We start from the raw sequence: 20,114 nt of genomic DNA, 5'->3' as shown, positions 1-20,114 counted from the left end.
TGATGCTGGGAGTTGTAGTGCAGTGAAGGCACCACAACTCCCAGCATCACCACGCAGCCTTCAGTTGTGGTCCCATCAGCTAAACTACAACTCCCAGCATGCCTGGGCAGCCTTTAGCTGTCTGGGCATGCTGGGAGTTGTAGTCCTTTTGCTGTCTAATCTAAGCTAAACTACAACTCCCAGCATGCCCTGACAGCCTTCAGCTGCGCAGTACTACTTTAGCTGCGCCCGCTGCTCTACTTTCTGTTCCCCGTTTCCTGAGAGTTCACAGGCAGAGCAGCGGGCGGGGAGGCAAGCGGTTGTCAGCGCTATCGGGCATAGGGATTCCGATAGCGCCGTTGAGCGATCGCGCTGGCGGGTGACAAGCTGATAACGCCGCTATCGGGCATATTGATCCCGATAGCGGTGGCGAACTAGCGCGAAGGCGGGTGATAATAAAACAGTAAAAGTATTAGCTTCTATGGCCCGATACCGCTCTCGGAATTGGGCCACAAAGGCCATGAGAGCTCCGTGCAGCTTCGGGCTATCACAGGGAGAGATCCTCTCCCTGTGATAGCCCAAGTGAGACTGCCATGAGCTGCAATGCCTGAGGATTAAATATGTCATGTGACACTTGCACTAACCCCCCCCCCCCTCAGTAACTGCTGAGTCACTCCATCACAATCTATGGCAAATCACAATCAGTCATGAGCTGACACAGCTACCTGGCTGCAGCAGGGAGCTGGCTCTGCAGATGCTCTGTAACTATGGGTAGCGCATCAGTAATGTCAAATACACTGTGGATGAGTTGTGTGTGGCCCTCCCCTTAACCTGTTGGGGACGAAGGGCGTATGCATACGCCCTTGCGTCCTGGTACTTAAGGACAAAGGGCGTATCCATACGCCCGTGGGAATTTCGGCCCCCGCCGCGTGCCGGGCGGGGACCGGGCCGGGGTGACTGCTGATATCTATCAGCAGGCACCCCGTGCAAATGCCCAGGGGGGTCATTAGACCCCCCCATGTCGGCGATCGGCGCAAATCGCAAGTGAATTCACACTTGCGATTTGCGCCGATTCCGGGTCATTACGGGTCTATGGTGACCCGGTGACCCGGAATAGAAGGGGGATCGAGGGTGTCTAAGACACCCACGATCCCCCTAAAGAGATAGGAGTGAGGTGGCAGGGTTGCCACCCCTCCTATCTCTGCTATTGGTGGTCTAGACGCGACCACCAATAGCAGATCTGGGGCGGAGGGGTTTACTTTCGTTTTCCCTGTCCTGCCCACCCACAATAGGCGGGGCAGAACGGGGAAAAAGAAGAGGACCGGGCGCCGACATCCACTTACCCCTCCGAAGGCAGCGGAGCGACGGGGATCGGTGGCGGCGACGGAGATCTGCGGCTGCGTGCGGCAGAAGAGGACGGCTCCCGGATGCGACGGAAGCCGGTGAGTAGTTGCATAGCAACATCTAGAGGGCTACAGTCTGAGACCACCATAGTGGTCTCTAGACTGTAGCCCTCCAGATGTTGCAAAACTACAACTCCCAGCATGCCCAGACAGCTGTTTGCTGTGTGGGCATGCTGGAATTTGTAGTTTTGCAACAGCTGGAGGTCTGCAGTTTAGAGACCACTGCACAGTGATCTCTATACTGCCCTCTAGATCTTGCAAAACTACAACTCCTAGCATGCCCACACAGCTGTTTGCTGTCTGGGCATGCTGGGAGTTGTAGTTTTGCAACATCTGGAGGTCCACAGTTTGGAGATCACTGTTCAGTGGTCTCTAAATTGTAGCACTCCAGATGTTGCAAAACTACAAATTCCAGCATGCCCACACAGAAAACAGCTGTCTCGGCATGCTGGGAGTTGTAGTTGCGTACCTACAGCTGTTGCATAACTACATCTCCCAGCATGCCCTTCTGTGATCAGACATGCTGGGAATTGTAGTTTTGCAACAGCTGGAGGCACACTGGTTGGAAAATACTGAGTTAGGTAACAGAACCCAACTCAGTATTTTCCAACCAGTGTGCCTCCAGCTGTTTCAAAACTACAACTCCCAGCATGTACTGACAGACCGTGCATGCTGGGAGTTGTAGTTTTGAAACAGCTGGAGGTTTGCCCCCCCCCCATGTGAACGTACAGGGTACATTCACAGGGGCGGGTTTACAGCAAGTTTCCTGCTTCAAGTATGAGCTGCGGCTAATTTTTCGCCGCAGCGCAAATTCCTAGCGGGAAACTCACCGTAACCCGCCAGTGTGAATGTACCCTAAAAACACTACACTATACTAACACCTAATAAAGAGTAAAACACTACATATACACCCCCTTACACTGCCCCCCCCCCCCCCAATAAAAAGGAAAAACGTATTGTACAGCAGTGTTTCCAAAACGGAGCCTCCAGCTGTTGCAAAACAACAACTCCCAGCATTTCCGGACAGCCACTGACTGTCCAGGCATGCTGGGAGTTTAGCAACAGCTGGAGGCACTCTGTTTGGGAATCACTGGCGTAGAATACCCCTATGTCCACCCCTATGCAATCCCTAATTTAGTTCTCAAATGCGCATGGCGCTCTCTCACTTTGGAGCCCTGTCGTATTTCAAGGAAACAGTTTAGGGTCACATATGGGGTATCGCTGTACTCGGGAGAAATTACACTACAAATTTTGGGGGGCTTTTTCTCCTTTTACTCCTTATGAAAAGGAAAAGTTGGGGTCTACACCAGCCTGTTAGTGTAAAAAAAAAATTTTTACACTAACATGCTGGTGTTGCCCTTTACTTTTTATTTTCACAAGAGGTAAAAGGAAAAAAAGACCCCCAAAATTTGTAACGCAATTTCTCCTGAGTACGGAAATACCCCATATGTGGGCGTAAAATGCTCTGCGGGCGCACAACAAGGCTCGGGAGTGAGAGCACACCGGGTACATTTGATGCCTAAATTGGTGATTTGCAGAGGGGTGGCTGATTTTACAGCGGTTCTGACATAAATGCAAAAAAATAAATACCCACATGTGACCCCATTTTGGAAACTGCACCCCTTGTGTATTGTAATAAGGGGTACAGTGAGTATTTAAACCCCACAGGGGTCTGAAAGATTTTTGGAACAGTGGTACGTGAAAATGAAAAATTTTATTTTTTTGTTTGCACAGCCCATTGTTCCAAAGATCTGTCAAACGCCAGTGGGGTGTAAATGCTCACTGTACCCCTTATTACATTCTGTGAGGGGTGTAGTTTCCAAAATGGGGTCACATGTGGGGGGGTCCACTGTTCTGGCACCACGGGGGGCTTTGTAAATGCACATGGCCCCCGACTTCCATTCCAAACAAATTATCTCTCTAAAAGCTCAATGGCGCTCCTTCTCATCTGAGCGTTGTACTTCGCTCGCAGTGCACTTGACGTCCAAACATGGGGTATTTCCATACTCAGAAGAAATGGGGTTACAAATTTTGGGGGGCATTTTTACCCTTTGTAAAAAAGTAAAATTTGGGGAAAAACCAGCATTTGTGGAAATTATTTTTTTTTCATTTACACATCCGACTTTAACAAAAAGTTGTCAAACACCTGTGGGGTGTTAAGGCTCACCGTACCCCTTGTTACGTTCCTTGAGGGGTGTCGTTTCCATAATAGTGTGCAATGTGGGGTTTTTTGCTGTTCTGGCACCATAGGGGCTTCCTAAATGGGACATGCCCCCCAAAAACCATTTCAGAAAAACTCACTCTCCTAAATCCCATTGTTGCTCCTTCGCTTCTGAGCCCTCTAGGGCACCCGCCGAACACTTGACATACACATATGAGGTATTTTCTTACTCGAGAGAAATTGGGTTACAAATTTTGAGAGGATTTTTTTCCTTTTACCCCTTGTAAAAATTCAAAAATTGGGTCTACAAAAACATGCCAGTGTAAAAAATGAAGATTTTGAATTTTCTCCTTCACTTTGCTGCTATTCCTGTGAAACACCTAAAGGGTTAAAACGCTGACTGAATGTCATTTTGAATACTTTGAGGGGTGCAGTTTCTATAATGGGGTCATTTATTGGGCATTTCTAACCAGAAGACCCTTCAAATCCACTTCAAACCTGAACTGGTCCCTGAAAAATTCCGATTTTGAAAATGTTGCCAAAAATTGGAAAATTGTTGCTGAACTTTGAAGCCCTCTGGTGTCTTCCAAAAGTAAAAACTCATCAATTTTATGATGCAAACATAAAGTAGACATATTGTATATGTGAATCAATATATAATTTATTTGGAATATCCCTATTCCTTATAAGCAGAGAGCTTCAAAGTTAGAAAAATGCAAAATTTTCACATTTTTCATGAAAATTTTGAATTTTTCACCAAGAAAGGATGCAAGTATTGCCGAAAATTTACCACTAACATAAAGTAGAATATGTCACGAAAAAACAATCTCGGAATCAAATTTATAAGTAAAAGCATTCCAGAGTTATTAATGCTTAAAGTGACAGTGGTCAGATTTGCAAAAAATGCTCCCGTCCTTAGGGTCATAATGGGCTCCGTCCCCAAGGAGTTAAACAGATTTTCCCAATCTACATTTTTATAACACAAGGATATGTCTTAAAGTGCAACTGTAATGTGCAGTACAAAACCTTTGCTACCTTGCCTACAAGTTGTTCTAAGGCTTCACATGTATAATCCAGTCAGACCTTTGCTATGAGTTCTGTATATACCTAAAAAAAAAAGATTTGTATGGTATCCTGTGCTCTCTCTGCTTACGTCATGCCTGCTCCTCCTCTTGATTGACACAAAGAGCTTGCCTTCCCCTAGGCAGCCCTGTGTAGTTTACCTATGGATGCATTATGAATGAATCAATGTATTATAATGTATTATGACACGCGTGTGGTGAGTCACAGAGAGTCAGAATCGCACACAGACTCCGCGTGTGCACTATACTGCACATTAATGGTGCATGCACCTTCTAAACTACACAGGGCTGCCGTGGGCAGGCGAGCTCTTTGTGCCAATTAAGAGGAGGAGCAGGTGTGATGTAAGCGAAGAGGCGTTGAGACCTTGAAGCGTAGGGCACCGTGGTCCTGCCTCTCCAACACTCCTGGATACCTTACAAAAGCTTTTGAAATAAATAAAAGAACCCTATAGTCAGAGCAAAGGTATGACTGGATTATAATTGTGAAGCCTGAGTGCAATATGTGGACAGCTTCAAAAGTGTTTTTTTTTTTTTTAATTCAACAATTTTTATTTTAATAGTAAGGATTAGGGGATACAGGAAAGGAAAAGTTAAAAGGGTGGGGGGAAATGTAATACACAAGGTAAAAATATAGAAATGTAAACAAATAATAAGTAAAACAATGCATTCCATGGTTTGGTTTAGACATTAATATACATCAATCAAGTTGGGACTTCAGAGGAATGCGCTTTAAAGAAAAATGAAGTGCAAAGAAGAAAAAAAAGAAAAACAATGATCAACAGAGCAACCATGGGCATAAGCTTCGAAAGTGTTTTGTACTTGACAGATGCACGTTAAATATTTTGTTCAGCTTAAGTGTGGAGCTGGAACAATAACTGATCCCAAGAACAGGAGATCTTAGTCCCCTGTTTGAAGTAGGAAGTTCACATCAAATGATTGAATTAATAAGTGAACTTACTTGATTGTTTTACTTAAAGAAAGGGGGCTCTTTTCTGTATATAACACTATCTAAGCCCCACCACAACTTACTGTGTTCTGTCATCATCCCGCTGCCACTAGAGATAGTATTCAACCAACAACAGGCATTGGACAACAGTTTGTAGAAAAGTGGGCTAGTGAGAAAGATAATCGGGTTACTTCTAGGGAGGATATTCTGCTTCCCTAGCTGGAAAGAGTTTCCCTACGTTAATACAGTCATGGCCGTAAATGTTGGCACCCCTGAAATTTTTCAAGAAAACAAAGTATTTCTCACAGAAAAAGATTGGAGTAACACGTTTTGCCATACACATGTTTATTCCCTTGGTGTGTATTGGAACTAAACAAAAAAGAGAGGAAAAAAAGCAAATTGGACATAATGTCACACCAAACACCATAACTGGTCTGGACAAAATTATTGGCACCCTTAACTTAATATTTGGTTGCACACCCTTTGGAAAAAATAACTGAAATCAGTCACTTCCTATAACCATCAATAAGCTTCTTACACCTCTCAGTCGGAATGTTGGACCACTCTTCCTTTGCAAACTGCTCCAGGTCTCTCTTATTGGAAGGGTGCCTTTTTTCAACAGCAATTTTAAGATCTCTCCACAGGTGTTCAATGGGATTTAGATCTGGACTCATTGCTGGCCACTTCAGGACTCTGCAGCGCTTTGTTACCATCCATTTCTGGGTGCTTTTGGACGTATGTTTGGGGTCAATATCCTGCTGGAAGACCCAAGATCTCGGACACAAACCCAGCTTTCTGACACTGGGCTGTACAGTGCAACCCAAAATTTGTTGGTAATCCTCAGATTTCATGATGCCTTGCACACATTCAAGCACCCAGTGCCCGAGGCAGCAAAACAACCCCAAAACATCATTGAACCTCCACCATATTTCACTGTAGGTACTGTGTTCTTTTCTTTGTAGGCCTCATTCCGTTTTCGGTAAACAATAGAATGATGTGCTTTACCAAAAAGCTCTTTCTTGTCTCATATGTCCACAAGATGTTTTCCCAAAAGGATTTTGGCTTACTCAAGTTCCTTTTGGCAAAATGTAGTCTTGTTTTTTTATGTCTCTGTGTCAGCAGTGGGTCCTCCTGGGTCTCCTGCCATAGCGTTTCATTTCATTTAAATGTCAAAAGATAGTTTGCACTGAGACTGATGCTCCCTGAGCGTGCAGGACAGCTTGAATATGTTTGGAACTTGTTTGGGGTTGCTTATCCACCATCCAGACTATCCTGCGTTGACACCTTTCATCAACTTTTCTTTTCCGTCCACGCCAAGTGAGATTAGCTACAGTGCCATGGGTTGCAAACTTCTTGATAATGTTGCACACTGTGGACAAAGGCAAATCTAGATCTCTGGAGATGGACTTGAGATTGTTGATATTTTTTCACAATTTTGGTTCTCAAGTCCTCAGACAGTTCTCTTCTCCCCTTTCTGTTGTCCTTGCTTAGTGTGGCACACACAGACACACATGGCAAAGACTAAGTGAACTTATCTCCTTTTTATCTGCTTTCAGGTGTGATTTATATATTGCCCACACCTGTTACTTGCCCCAGGTGAGTTTAAAGGAGCATCACATGCTTGAAACAATCTTATTTTTCAGCAATTTTGAAAGGGTGCCAACAATTTTGTCCAGCCCATTTGAGTTTGGTGTGACATTGTGTCCAATTAGCTTTTTTCCCTCCTTTTTTTTTGTTAAGTTCCAATACACACAAAGGGAATAAACATGTGAATAGCAAAACATGTGTTACTGCAATCCTTTTCCGTGAGAAATACTTCATTTTCTTGAAAAATTTCAGGGGTGCCAACATTTACGTCCATGACTGTAGGAGAAAAACACACAACCATTCAACTCCTAGTAAAGGTATGTAATAAAAGTAAACAGATAACGGATCTTAAAGAATGTACTCCTTTCACCCCTATTTGGGTGAATCTTAGATTACCAGCATTTTTGAGGGTAGGTGAATATGGAGCCTGGGACAAGGCTGGCATTAGATATATATCACATCTAGTTAAAAATAACTTGTTTAAAAGTTTTAAAGAAGATTAAAGAAAAATGGGCCTCATTTGCTAAGGCTTTTCTGAGTAGATTATATAGGTTTTTTGTGTGGCATGTGACATCCACCAGAATTTCCAACAAGAATTCCCAAAAAAACTACTAACTTTCCACTTTACTGAGAAAACACTACAAAAGGGTATGGCCATCAGAGAAAAGAGGTGTGTCTCTTACTCCTTAAAGGGGTACTCGGTTGTCCTGCTTCCGGAGCTCTGCTCCCCAGCATCTGGAAGTTTATTGTTCCGTGTTCAGGGCTGCCACTTGTGACATCACGCCTGCCCCCTCAACGACGTTGTGATGTCAAGAGGGGCGGCCCTGAACACCGAAGCCCGCGCAAAGCATTCGGAACAACAAACTTCCGGACACTGGGGAGCGGAGATCCGGAAGCAGGGCAGCGGAGTACCCCTTTAAGGACACAGGGCGTACCTGTACGCCCTGCGTCTGCTCCCCTGCTGTGATGATGGCTCACGGGCCGCCAGGACACGTTTCTAATGCCGGACATTACTGATCACGGTGATGCCCGGCGTTATACCCTTAGACGCAGCGATCAAAGTTGATCGCTGTGTCTAAAGTCAAAGTAAAATCATTCCCGGCAGCTCAGTCAGGCTGTTCGGGACCGAACAGCTGAGAAGACGGGGGGGAGGGTCCCTATCTGCCTCCTCGCCATCCAATTGTTGCTAGGTTACTCCAGCCAGCCTCAGCAGGCTGGAGTAATTGAGCACAGTTTACACTGATCAATGCTATGCTATGGCATAGTAATGAACAGTGTATGCAATCAGAAGATTGCATGTAATAGTCCCCTATGGGGACTAAAGAATTGTGTTAAAAAGGTAAAAAAAAATAAATAAAGAAATGTGGTTTAATCCCTTCCCTAATAAAAGTTTAAATCACCCCCCTTTTCCCATAAAAAAAAATGTAAACAAAAATAAACATTAATATGTGGTGTCGCCGCATGCGTAAATGTCTGATCTATAAAAAAAAATATAAAGTTAATTAAACCGCACGGTCAATGGTGTATAAATAAATAACAAAATTGGCATCTTTTTGGTCATTTTGTATACCCTAAAAAATATAAATAAAAAGCTATCAAAAAGTCCTGGTACAGATGAAAACTACTGGCCATGGTGCACAAAGAGCCCTCATATAGCCCCATATGCAGAAAAATAAAAAAGGTATAGGGGTCAGAAGAGGACAATTTTAACCCCTTAAGGACCCAGCCATTTTACACCATTTTTTGCACATCGGACCACTGTCACTTTAAACATTAATAACTCTGGAATGCTTTTAGTTATCATTCTGATTCCAAGATTGTTTTTTTGTGACATATTCTACTTTAACATAGTGGTAACATTTTGTGGTAACTTGCATCCTTTCTTGGTGAAAAATCCCAAAATTTGATGAAAAATTAGAAGCTCTCTGCTTGTAAGGAAAATGGATATTCCAAATATTTTTTTTTATTCACATATACAATATGTCCACTTTATGTTTGCATCATAAAATTGACGTGTTTTTACTTTTGGAAGACACCAGAGGGCTTCAAAGTTGAGCAGCAATTTTCCAATTTTTCACAAAATTTTTCAGGGACCAGTTCAGGTTTGAAGTGGATTTGAAGGGTCTTCATCTTAGAAATACCCCACAAATGACCCCATTATAAAAACTGTACCCCCCAAAGTATTCAAAATGACATTCAGTCAGCATTTTAACCCTTTAGGTGTTTCACAGGAATAGCAGCAAAATGAAGGAGAAAATTCACAATCTTCATTTTTTACACTCGCATGTTGTTGAATTTTTACAAGGGGTAAAAGGAGAAAATGTATACTTCTATTTGTAGCCCAATTTCTCTCGAGTAAGCACATACCTCATATGTCTATGTAAAGTGTTCGGCGGGCACAGTAGAGGGCTCAGAAGTGAAGGAGCGACAAGGGGATTTTGGAGAGTACGTTTTTCTGAAATGGTTTTTGGGGGGCATGTTGCATTTAGGAAGCCCCTATGGTGCCAGAACAGGAAAAAAAACACATGGCATACCATTTTGGAAACTAGACCCCTTGAGGAACGTAACAAGGAATAAAGTGAGCCTTAATACCCAACAGGTGTTTCACGACTTTTGCATATGTAAAAAAATTTAAAAAACAATTTCAATAAAATGTGTGTTTCCCACCAAATTTCACATTTTTGCAAGGGTTAATAGCAGAAAATACCCCCCAAAATTTGTAACCCCATCTCTTCTGAGTATGGAGGTACCCCATAAGTTGACCTGAAGTGCACTACGGGCGAACTACAATGCTCAGAAGAGAAGAAGTCATATTTGGCTTTTTGAGAGCAAATTTTGCTCTGGGGCATGTCGCATTTAGGAAGCCCCTATGGTGCCAGAACAGCAAAAAAAAAACACATGCCATACCATTTTGGAAACTAGACCCCTTGAGGAAGGTAACAAGGAATAAAGTGAGCCTTAATACCCCACAGGGGTTTCCCGACTTTTGCATACGTAAAAAAAAAAAAAAAAATCACTAAAATGTGTGTTTCCCCCCCAAATTTCACATTTTTGCAAGGGTTAATAGCAGAAAATACCCCCCAAAATTTGTAACCCCCATCTCTTCTGAGTATGGAGGTACCCCATAAATTGACCTGAAGCACACTACGGGCGAACTACAATGCTCAGAAGAGAAGGCGTCATATTTGGCTTTTTGAGAGCAAATTTTGCTCGGGGGGCATGTCGCATTTAGCAAACAGCAAAATAACCCCCACATGGCATACCATTTTGGAAACTAGACCCCTTGAGGAACGTAACAAGGGGTACAGTGAGCATTTACCCCCCACTGGTGTCTGTCAGATCTTTGGAAAAGGGCTGTACAAAATTTTTTATTTGCACAGCCCACTGTTCCAAAGATCTGTCAGACACCAGTGGGGTGTAAATTCTCACTGCACCCCTCATTGCATTCCGTGAGGGTTGTAGTTTCCGAAATGGGGTCACATGTGTTTTTTTTTTTTTTTTTTTTTTTGGCATTTGTCAAAACCGCTGTAACAATCAGCCACTCCTGTGCAAATCACCTCAAATGTACATGGCGCACTCTCCCTTCTGGGCCTTATTGTGCGCCCCCAGAGCACTTTGTGCCCACATATGGGGTATCTCCGTAGTCGGAGAAATTGCATTACAAATTTTGGGGGGCTTTTTTCCCTTTTACCTCTTGTCAAAATGAAAAGTATAGGGCAACATCAGCATGTTAGTGTAAAAAATGTATTTTTTTACACTAACATGCTGGTGTAGACCCCAACTTCACCTTTTCATAAGGGGTGAAAGGAGAAAAAGCCCCCCAAAATTTGTAAGGCAATTTCTCCAGAGTACGGCGATACCCCATATGTGACCCTAAACTGTTGCCTTGAAATACGACAGGGCTCCAAAGTGAGAGCGCCATGCGCATTTGAGGCCTGAATTAGGGATTTGCATAGGGGTGGACATAGGGGTATTCTACGCCAGTGATTACCAAACAGGGTGCCTCCAGCTGTTTCAAAACTCCCAGCATGCTTGGACAGTCAACGGCTGTCCGGCAATACTGGGAGTTGTTGTTTTGCAACAGCTGAAGGCTCCATTTTGAAAACAGTAGTGTACCAGACGTTTTTCATTTTTATTGGGGACGGGAGGGGGGCTGTGTAGGGGTATGTGTATATGTAGTGTTTTTTACTTTTTATTTTATTTTGTGTTAGTGTAGTGTAGTGTTTTTAGGGTACAGTCACACGGGCGGGGGATTACAGCGAGTTTCCCGCTGCGAGTTTGAGCTGCCGCGCAAAATTTACTGCATCACAAACTTGCAGCCTGACACTCACTGTTAGCCCCTGCCCATGTGAATGTACCCTGTACATTCACAGGGGGGGGACCTCCAGCTGTTGCAAAACTACAACTCCCAGCATGCACAGTCTATCAGTGCATGCTGGTAGTTATAGTTTTGCAACAGCTGGAGGCACACGGGTTGAGAAACACTGAGTTAGGAAACAGTCAATGTTTCCCAACCAGTGTGCCTCCAGTTGTTGCAAAGCCACTACTCCCAAACATTCTCAGGCATGCTGGAAGTAGTAGTTCGGCAACATCTTTAGAGCCAGATGTTGCCGAAATACAACTCCCAGCATGCTTGGAGTTGTAGTTTGCAACATCTGGAGGACTACAGTTTGCAGACCACTAATACAGTGGTTCCCAATCTGTGCCCTTCCAGATGTTGCAAAACTACAACTCCCAGTATGCCAAAACTGTCCAGGCATGCTGGGAGTTGTAGTTCTGCAACTACAACACCCAGCATGCCTGGACAGTAAGGGCATGCTGAGGATGTGTAGTTTTGCAGCATCTGGAAGGGCACAGTGGTCCCAAAACTGCGGACCTCCAGATGTTGCAAAACTGCAACTCCCAGCATGCCCAGATGCCAAGGGCTGTCTGGGCATGCTGGGAGTTGTAGTATACAGGGTCCCAATACAGCAATGCATGTCACTTCACGGCAACATGCATTGCTGTAAAGGGCCCGACCGCGACTGAAGATCCACTCACCTGTCGCCGCCGTCTTCATCGCCGGGATCCGGGTCTTCAGGGACGAGGTAAGTACCGGGGCCGGGCCCCAGCACTCCCCCGTCCCCCGCCGCGTCCTCCGGTCTTCCTCCCGTCCTCTCCGGACTTCCAGGGACCGGGCAGGGTGGGAGGAAGTAACCACCCCCCCTGCGATTGGTCGTTAACTTACCGACGGATCGCAGGGGATAGGAGGAGGTGGCAGGCTTGCCACCTCGCTCCTATACTTTAGCATGGTCCTGGCTGTCTGTGACAACCGGGATCATGCAAAATTACCGGGCGGTCGGGTCCCAGAGACCCGATCAGCCCGGTATCGCCGCCCTTGCGATTTGCGGCGATCGCCGACATGGGGGGCCTAAGTAGTAAAATAAAATAAAACCTACATAAATTGGGTATCCCTGTAACCGCATGGACCTACAGAACTTTACCAAAAAGTGCACTGCGTAGAAATGGGAGCCACAAACAATTACAAAATGGCATGGTTTTCTTTTTCAATTTTGTCCCACAAATATATATATATTTTTTGGTTTTGCCATAAATTTTGTTATGAAATTATTGATGTCATTACAAAGTAAAATTGGTAGTTCATAAAACAAGCCCTCATATAGGTCTGTAGGCGGAAAACTGAAAGCGTTATGATTTTTAGAAGGTGAGGAGGAAAAAATGGAAGTGCAAAAACTGAAAAACCCTGAGTAGTCCAGGCAAAAACTTTTTTTTATATATCAACTAGCTCCAGAAAGTTAAACAGATTTGTAAATTACTTCTATTAAAAAATCTTAATCCTTCCAATAGTTATTAGCTTCTGAAGTTTTCTAACTGCTCAATGATGATGTCACGTCCTGGGAGCTGTGCATGATGGGAGAATATCCCCATAGGAACTGCACAGCTTCTTTAACTTTCCGGAGTCAGTTAATATATAAAAAAAAAGTTTTTGCCTGGAATACCCCTTTAAATGGTGAAAAGAACCTACATTTTTTTAAGAAACCTACAAGTTTACTAATTTTTCCACATTAAATGTGGTGGATTTGAGCTCTGGAAAACCAAACAGCTCAGAGCATGTGTAAAAAGAGCAAAACATAGGAAAAATTGCCAAATACAAGGTACAATAGTAAATACCATGGAGAAATGCCTGTCAGAAACAAAAACCCACAAAGAAAACATCACTACACACAATACATTCTGTCCCCCAGGATGGAAATGTATCCTCCAGAATAAAATTTTATCAACTGTCCCGCTGTTATCATCAAATGAGGCACAGAGAATATCACAATGATTTGTTATACACCATACATATAGAACCCCCAAGTTTGTGCAAACAAACTGGTATTAAACCAGTGGCCGAATGTTCAAGTTGTGTCCTGGACATTTTTCTCTTTAGATATGTAAGGTATGGGACAGCTGTTGGTTCTGTTCCTTCTTGCGTTGTGGGGATTGGATGTTTGTAATTATACCATTACATTATCTAAATATAAGAAAAAGTTTAAAATCGGCCTTCCTCTGCCGCAGACTCCCTGATCCCATACTTCTAATTTGATGTTTTGTTTTTCATATGGCAGTATCAGGAAGTGTGGAGGCAAGACACAGATACTAGACTTACCAATTCTTCTGGAGCAATTCATGTCATTTGAATTACTTGAAAGCAGTTGTTATATCTTTGAATTCTGCTCTCTTCATTTGGAGCAACTGATGTCAAAAAGAGAGGATTCATGCCCAAATTTAAGATACAAGGGCAGATATTGCCTTTCTGTGGATCTGTTTTGCCAGTACAGAATTAGGAACATGCATTACTTCATAGGAGATAATGAGGTAGTGGTTTTGAACTCCATCTCCGACCAGTTTAACTCTTAGTTATTTAAGAGGTTAAAATAAACAGTATGTAACTGCTGGACTATATAGGGCTACTAGGGATTTTCCATGTACAAAAAACAGGAACACCAATTGGCCTCAATGTCCCCCTTGGAACAAATGCAATGAACTCACAGACAGACCCACATTTCATACCCGGGCTGTATTAGATACTTTTTCTAGCCATACAGTAAATAATTTTTACTGTGAAGTATTACTGTTTATTGGTATTATTCAATATGAATACAGTTAATGCCAAACTTTCTTTATGAGAAATGAGCAGCTTCATAATCATTAAAATGTAAGGCAAGGCCCAAATGTAGTCAGCTAGGGACTATGCCTGGGCCACTTCCACCATGTATACAGTATCTCATATAAGTGACTACAACCCTTACATTTTTGTTAATGTTTTATTATATAATTTCATGTGACAACATTAAATAAATGAAACTGAAAAGTAGTAAGCACACAGCCTGTATAACAGTGTTTAATGTTGTGCCCCCTCAAAATAACTCAACACACAGCCATTAATGTCTAAACACTGGCAACAAAAGTGAGTACACCCCAAAGTGGGAATGTGCACATTGGGCCCAAAGTGTCAATTTATTGCGTGACTACCATTATTTTCCAGGACTGCCTTAAGTTTTTTGGGCATGAAGTTCACCAGAACTTCACAGGTTGCCACAAGAGTCCTTTTCTACTCCTTCATGATGACATCACAGAGCTGTTCGGACCTTGTGTATGAGGATGCCCCTTTGATGCTCGATATGGTTTAGTTCTGGAGACACGCTTGGCAAGTCCATCACCTTTACCCTCGCTTCTTTAGCAAGGCAGTGGTTCTCTTGTAGTTATGTTTGGAGTTGTTATCATGATGGAATGCTGCCCTACAGCCCAGACTCCAAAGAGAGGGGGTCATAATTTGCTTCAATGTGTCACAGTATATGTTGGCATTCATGGTTACCTCAATGATGTGTGTCTCCCCAGTGCCAGTAGCACTTATGCAGGCCCTGACCATGACACTCCCACCACCATGTTTGACTGCAAGACACACTTGTCTTTGCACTCCTTACCTTGTTGCTGTCACACACGTTTGAAACCATCTGAACCAAATAAATTTATCTTGGACATGGTTTCATTAATCCTTGTCTTCAGCAAACTTTTTGCAGGCTTACTTGTGCATCAGCTTTAGAAGATGCTTCCATCTGGGAAAACAGCCATGCAGACTAATTTGATGCAGTGTGTGACATTCTGAGCACTGACAGGCTGACCCCCAACCCATTCAACCAATGCAACAATACTAGCACCACTCATAAGTCAACTCTGGATATGATACAGAACACATACACTAAGCTTCTTTGGTCGACCATGGTGAGGCCTATTCTAAGTGGAACCTATCCTGTGTAACCACTGTACTGTCTTTCTGTGGAGCAACAATTCTATTTTGCAGATCCTCAGAGAGTTCTTTACCATAAGGTGCCATGATGAACTTTCAGTAACCAGAATGTGAGAGCAATAACCAAATTTAAGACACCTGCTCCCCATACACACCTCAGACCTTGTAACAAAAACAAGCCACAGAACACCTGAGAATGAAAATGGTACTAACTTTTATTGCCAAAGTTTAGACATTAACCCCTTACCAACATGTAACAGATAAGGTATGTCACGTAACAACATGTCATTGGCAACAGGAGATGGACCTGATCCATATTGCAGGGAAAGCGATCAAGGATAGATATTTCTGCTCTTTCAGCAGTGGGACCCAGCTGTCAATCACAGCAGAGATCCCACCGCAGCTGCTGAGACCAAGATTGTGCTAGTCTCCGCAGTGCTAACCTCATAGATGTGGCGATCAGTATTGAGGTGGAGGGGGTACTTCCTGTCCCCCATCATCGATCTCGCAATGCGATCGTGGGGTCCTTATGCTTTCCATGGCAGCAGGCCAGTTGATGGCCTCCTGTATGCTGGGTATGAAAACCTGTGAAATCCATAGGCTGGATCTTACAGGCTGTATGTAAGTGTAATGCTTACAGTTCTACTATGCTGAAGTACAGATGTACTACAGTATAGTACAACAGGTAAAAAGTAAAAAAAAAATATAAAAAATAAAATGTTTTTCAATAAATAAAGAGAAGTGTAAAAACATGAAAAGACCCTTTATCAATAAAGCCATGTATTTAAAAATAAAAAAACAAAAAAAAAAAACACTACGTTATAGGTATTACCACGTTTGTGATGACTTAAAACAATAATTCTCGTTATCCTGCACGGTGAACGCCTTATTAAAAAAAAAATGCGAAAATATGATAACAATAAAAAGTACAGCTTGTCCCGCAAAAATATAAGCTCTCACGCAATGTCGTTGGATAAAAAATAAAAAAAAGTCATGACTCTTGTTCCAACATAAAAAAGGGGGAAAAATAGGATTTTGTTGTGAAAAGTAAAAAGAACATAAAAAGCTATATAAATTTGGTATTGATGTAATCATACCAAACCACAGAATAAAGATAACATACTTTTTACTGCACCAAGAACGTCATATTATGGGCTTTGGAAGTATACCTAGGACCCACTGCATTAATGTGTGAACCCAGCCCAGCAGCTGAGGTGTGTATAAGGAGGTGTGCAGCAGCTAGCACACTGTACTGTATAATACATGCAGCAGCTGGGAACCTCTTGGCAAAAAGTAGGAGAGCTTCATATCAGTCAGTCAACAGCTGACATGAAGCACTCCTTTACTTTTGAGCAGAAAGTTCCTAGGCACCTGGGGTTCTGCTATGTATCCATTGCCAGTTACAACCAGAATCAGTCAGTCCCTTATAATGATTCCACCCATAGTGCCCCCTATAACAATGCTTTCCATAGTGTCTCATAAATATTGCCAGAAACAAAGCTCCTAGCTAATCACATTCACAATGCCACCTAATCAGAGTAATCCAGCGTACCCACACATGCAGTCAGCCAGATTGACCCCTGCCCTCCTCTGGTTGTTAGACATAAAGGACCAGTCAGCGGCCACAAGTAACTTCCTCTGCCAGAACAATAAAAAACATCCTTCTCTGGCATTTCTTTTGCAGGGAGGAAAATTTTGCTTACAAGAATGAAAGTTATCAATTTACTGTGTACTTTAAAAATAAGAACAATATCTAGTCACATAATTAATAACTAGGAAAGTTCACACATCATTTTCCCATCAAAATGTCATCCAGCCTTATGCATGTACATATTGATTATATATTATTGTTCGTGATAGAAATTCTACATTATACAGGTATATTAAAAGTATTTGAATCCCCCTGATGAAGTAAATATGAACATGAAAACTGTAGAGCTCAGTTTGTTGTACCAAGTGGGATGTATTTTCAAAGGCCTGTGTGGGAACAGTATGCTACAAAGCCATTGTGGATGTGTTCTGTTTCTTAATTAAGAATATTAAGCTAAAAGTAAAAAAAAAAAAAAAAAACATTACAGCTCACTTTGTAGTAACCTATTAGAGATGGCATCTTACTTTAGCAGAGAAAACAACATCTGTACAGACAGACTATGAAACAAAAACAAATCTCATGTATATGCATGTTTGTTTGTAAGGTAAATACCAGATGAATATATATATATATTGAAATATTTGATGGCAACATGTTAAATTCCACAGGATAACACCATAGTCCCAGTAGCTTATGTGTGGATTTTTCTGTATAAGGAGAGGCATTCTTTTTGGAACAATAAAGTTGTAGCATTGCTATACTATGTTCATTTTATTCCTGAGAAATGTCAGGTCCTCTTGGAACATCATTAGTAAAACAAAATCTTACATAATATATTCCTATGTATAAATATAAGGGTTTACAGTTTCATAATTGAGCTAATCTGTAGGTATTACTATAACAAGGCCCCATTTCCCTTGGCATTTCTTTTATTAGCTCCTCCCCTTACAGTGCTATTGCAAATCCAGAATAGAAGCATCTAATGGTTTTGTAGGAAGTTATGTGAAGTTATCCCAAAGAATTTGTACCAAAAGTGCATTCACCTCCTCTGTGTATATATATAATATATATATATATATATATATATATATATATATATATATATATATATATACATATTATCATCAAGCAATACATTGAAGAACATATATGTGCCTCTTCAAACAAAACCATCATCTCTAGCTCACTAGCAACCATTTTCTTCAGTGATTCCTCATTTTCCCCTTTGGAGTATCCTGATCTTTTCCCAGGTATACGTCTGCACAGCATATTAAGATAACAGCCTGTTTCCATACATATTATCCACTGGAATGTTTAAAGATATACAGTTGCTCCTTTGCCCAAATGATACCCTGGCCCTCAGTTCCTTCCTTATTAGCCCTCCCCCATAACTCTTATTCTTCTCACGTATCTACAGTACTTCAACATTTGTCCTTTTAGTATCCTTTAATAAATGCACCTTTATCCATCAACAATTTCTAAAAAGCTTTCCCCAAGACACTTGTAGTAGCCTTTCTACCCTGTCTCCATCAATATGTCCTTTTCCTTCAATATCTGCCCCCCTCCTACCTTCCCCAGTCATCTTACCTTTGTGCAGAACAGACTAGCAGGAGGGTAGCCAAAGCTGAGAGAATTGCTCCAATCCAGCTCTCTCTCCCCAAACTCAACATTTCCACCTGGACCATGGAGTGGAGAGGGGTTTTGGATGGAGGGGGAAAGGGACGGGGGTGGGGGAAGGCTTAAAATTCCTGTCACCCCCTCAATAAAAAATCAGTGCAAAAGCCAAATCTAAAAAAAATAGGATGAATCCTTCTTTTATTAAAAAAGGGAGTATATGTATCCACTCCAAATTGTGAGAGAAGGCAAAGGATAATAGGGGGAGAGCAGTGGTCGAGGCTAATCCTCTTTTTTCCTTGTAGCAGAAAAAACATGAGAATCCACAATTCGAATCCAGATGGGTGGATTTTGCTTTTCTTCAGCCTCTATTTTCCTCCTTTTTCATGCCTATTCCATCATCTGCATTTTGTTCATGGCTTCTGTAAACCAGGGTGATGGGGGAGGGAGAGTGATCTAGGTAGCAAATTGGGATCTCCCCTTTTCTACCTTGCTCCCCCTTTTCGGTAGTTGCTAGACTTGAGGGGGTCTATGTTTACCCCTCTCACACCCCCTCCTCTGTCCTCTCTTCTGTACAGGAGGGGGATGAGATGAAACAGAAATGGGAAAAAATAAAGAAGTGTGTGGGGGGGGGGGGGGGAGGGTAAGCTTCAGCACAAGAAGGAGAAGGAGGGATGCTCCATTATATCTGCTGCAGCAGGATCTGACTACTGCACATTGTGTAGAGGGAGGGGTGAAGAAGGGAGGAAGGGAGGGAGTGATAGAAGAGAGGGAGAAGGGAGAGAAGGAGGGTGCACAGAGAAAACCAAGAGAGGAAACGGAGGAGGGAGGCAGGAAAAATAGGGAAGGAGGGAGAGAAAAATCTCTGGGCACATTGGAATTCTGACGTAATATGTGACAGTTTTAACCCTTCTTCTCTCGCAAGCCTCTCTTTTGGAGATGGGAGAACTTGTGCTGTGGATACAAATGAGAAGGGGGGGGGGGGAGAATATGGTGCAGGGGAGCGCTGTCCTAGGTGCTGAGCGGCTTGTAGGCTAGGATGGCAGGCGAGAAGGGGGAGAGCAGCATTACAGTCCGGGGTAATGCTGCCTGCAGTCTCCTGGATCTCTCCCTCTATTCTACCTGCGCAGCACACTGTCTATAGGCACCAGCACAGCTCCACATTTGTAGCATAGAAAAGGACTATTCCCAGCCCTCCCCCTCACACCATAGTGGGATTTATATGAGGCTCGTACTACAAACAGTGAAATCAGAAAAAGATGTTTTATTGTCCCTAACCCTTGTGATATGAGTAAAAGAATCCATGTGGCAAGGTCCAGTATGGTCCAATAGGCTCCGCTGACACATAGTGTACTAGTGCGGTTGGAGCTCCCCTCTCTCTGCAGTACTGTTACCAGGTGAGTGATGACACAAGCAGTACTATGCTTACCCATTATATGCAGGGGACTGCTTTAATGT

The 20,114-nt window shown here is 42.8% G+C and overlaps 1 protein-coding gene across 1 annotated transcript in view; it reads right to left on the bottom strand.

Annotated features, from left to right (window-relative positions):
• Window positions 1-19,267, bottom strand: part of LOC130291597 (gamma-aminobutyric acid receptor subunit beta-4-like) — a 520,736-nt gene extending 501,469 nt beyond the window's left edge. The window contains exon 1 of the mRNA XM_056540553.1: window positions 18,630-19,267. Within this exon, the coding sequence (XP_056396528.1) occupies window positions 18,630-18,727 (98 nt within the window). The 5' untranslated portion in view covers window positions 18,728-19,267. The remainder of the gene's footprint in view (window positions 1-18,629) is intronic.
• Window positions 19,268-20,114: the final 847 nt, after the last annotated feature.

Source organism: Hyla sarda, chromosome 9, assembly GCF_029499605.1.
Source record: "Hyla sarda isolate aHylSar1 chromosome 9, aHylSar1.hap1, whole genome shotgun sequence".
NCBI classification, from domain to species: Eukaryota; Metazoa; Chordata; class Amphibia; order Anura; family Hylidae; genus Hyla; species Hyla sarda.
The sequence above is the reverse complement of the archived record's forward strand: the minus strand, read 5'-3'. Positions and strand labels throughout refer to the sequence as shown.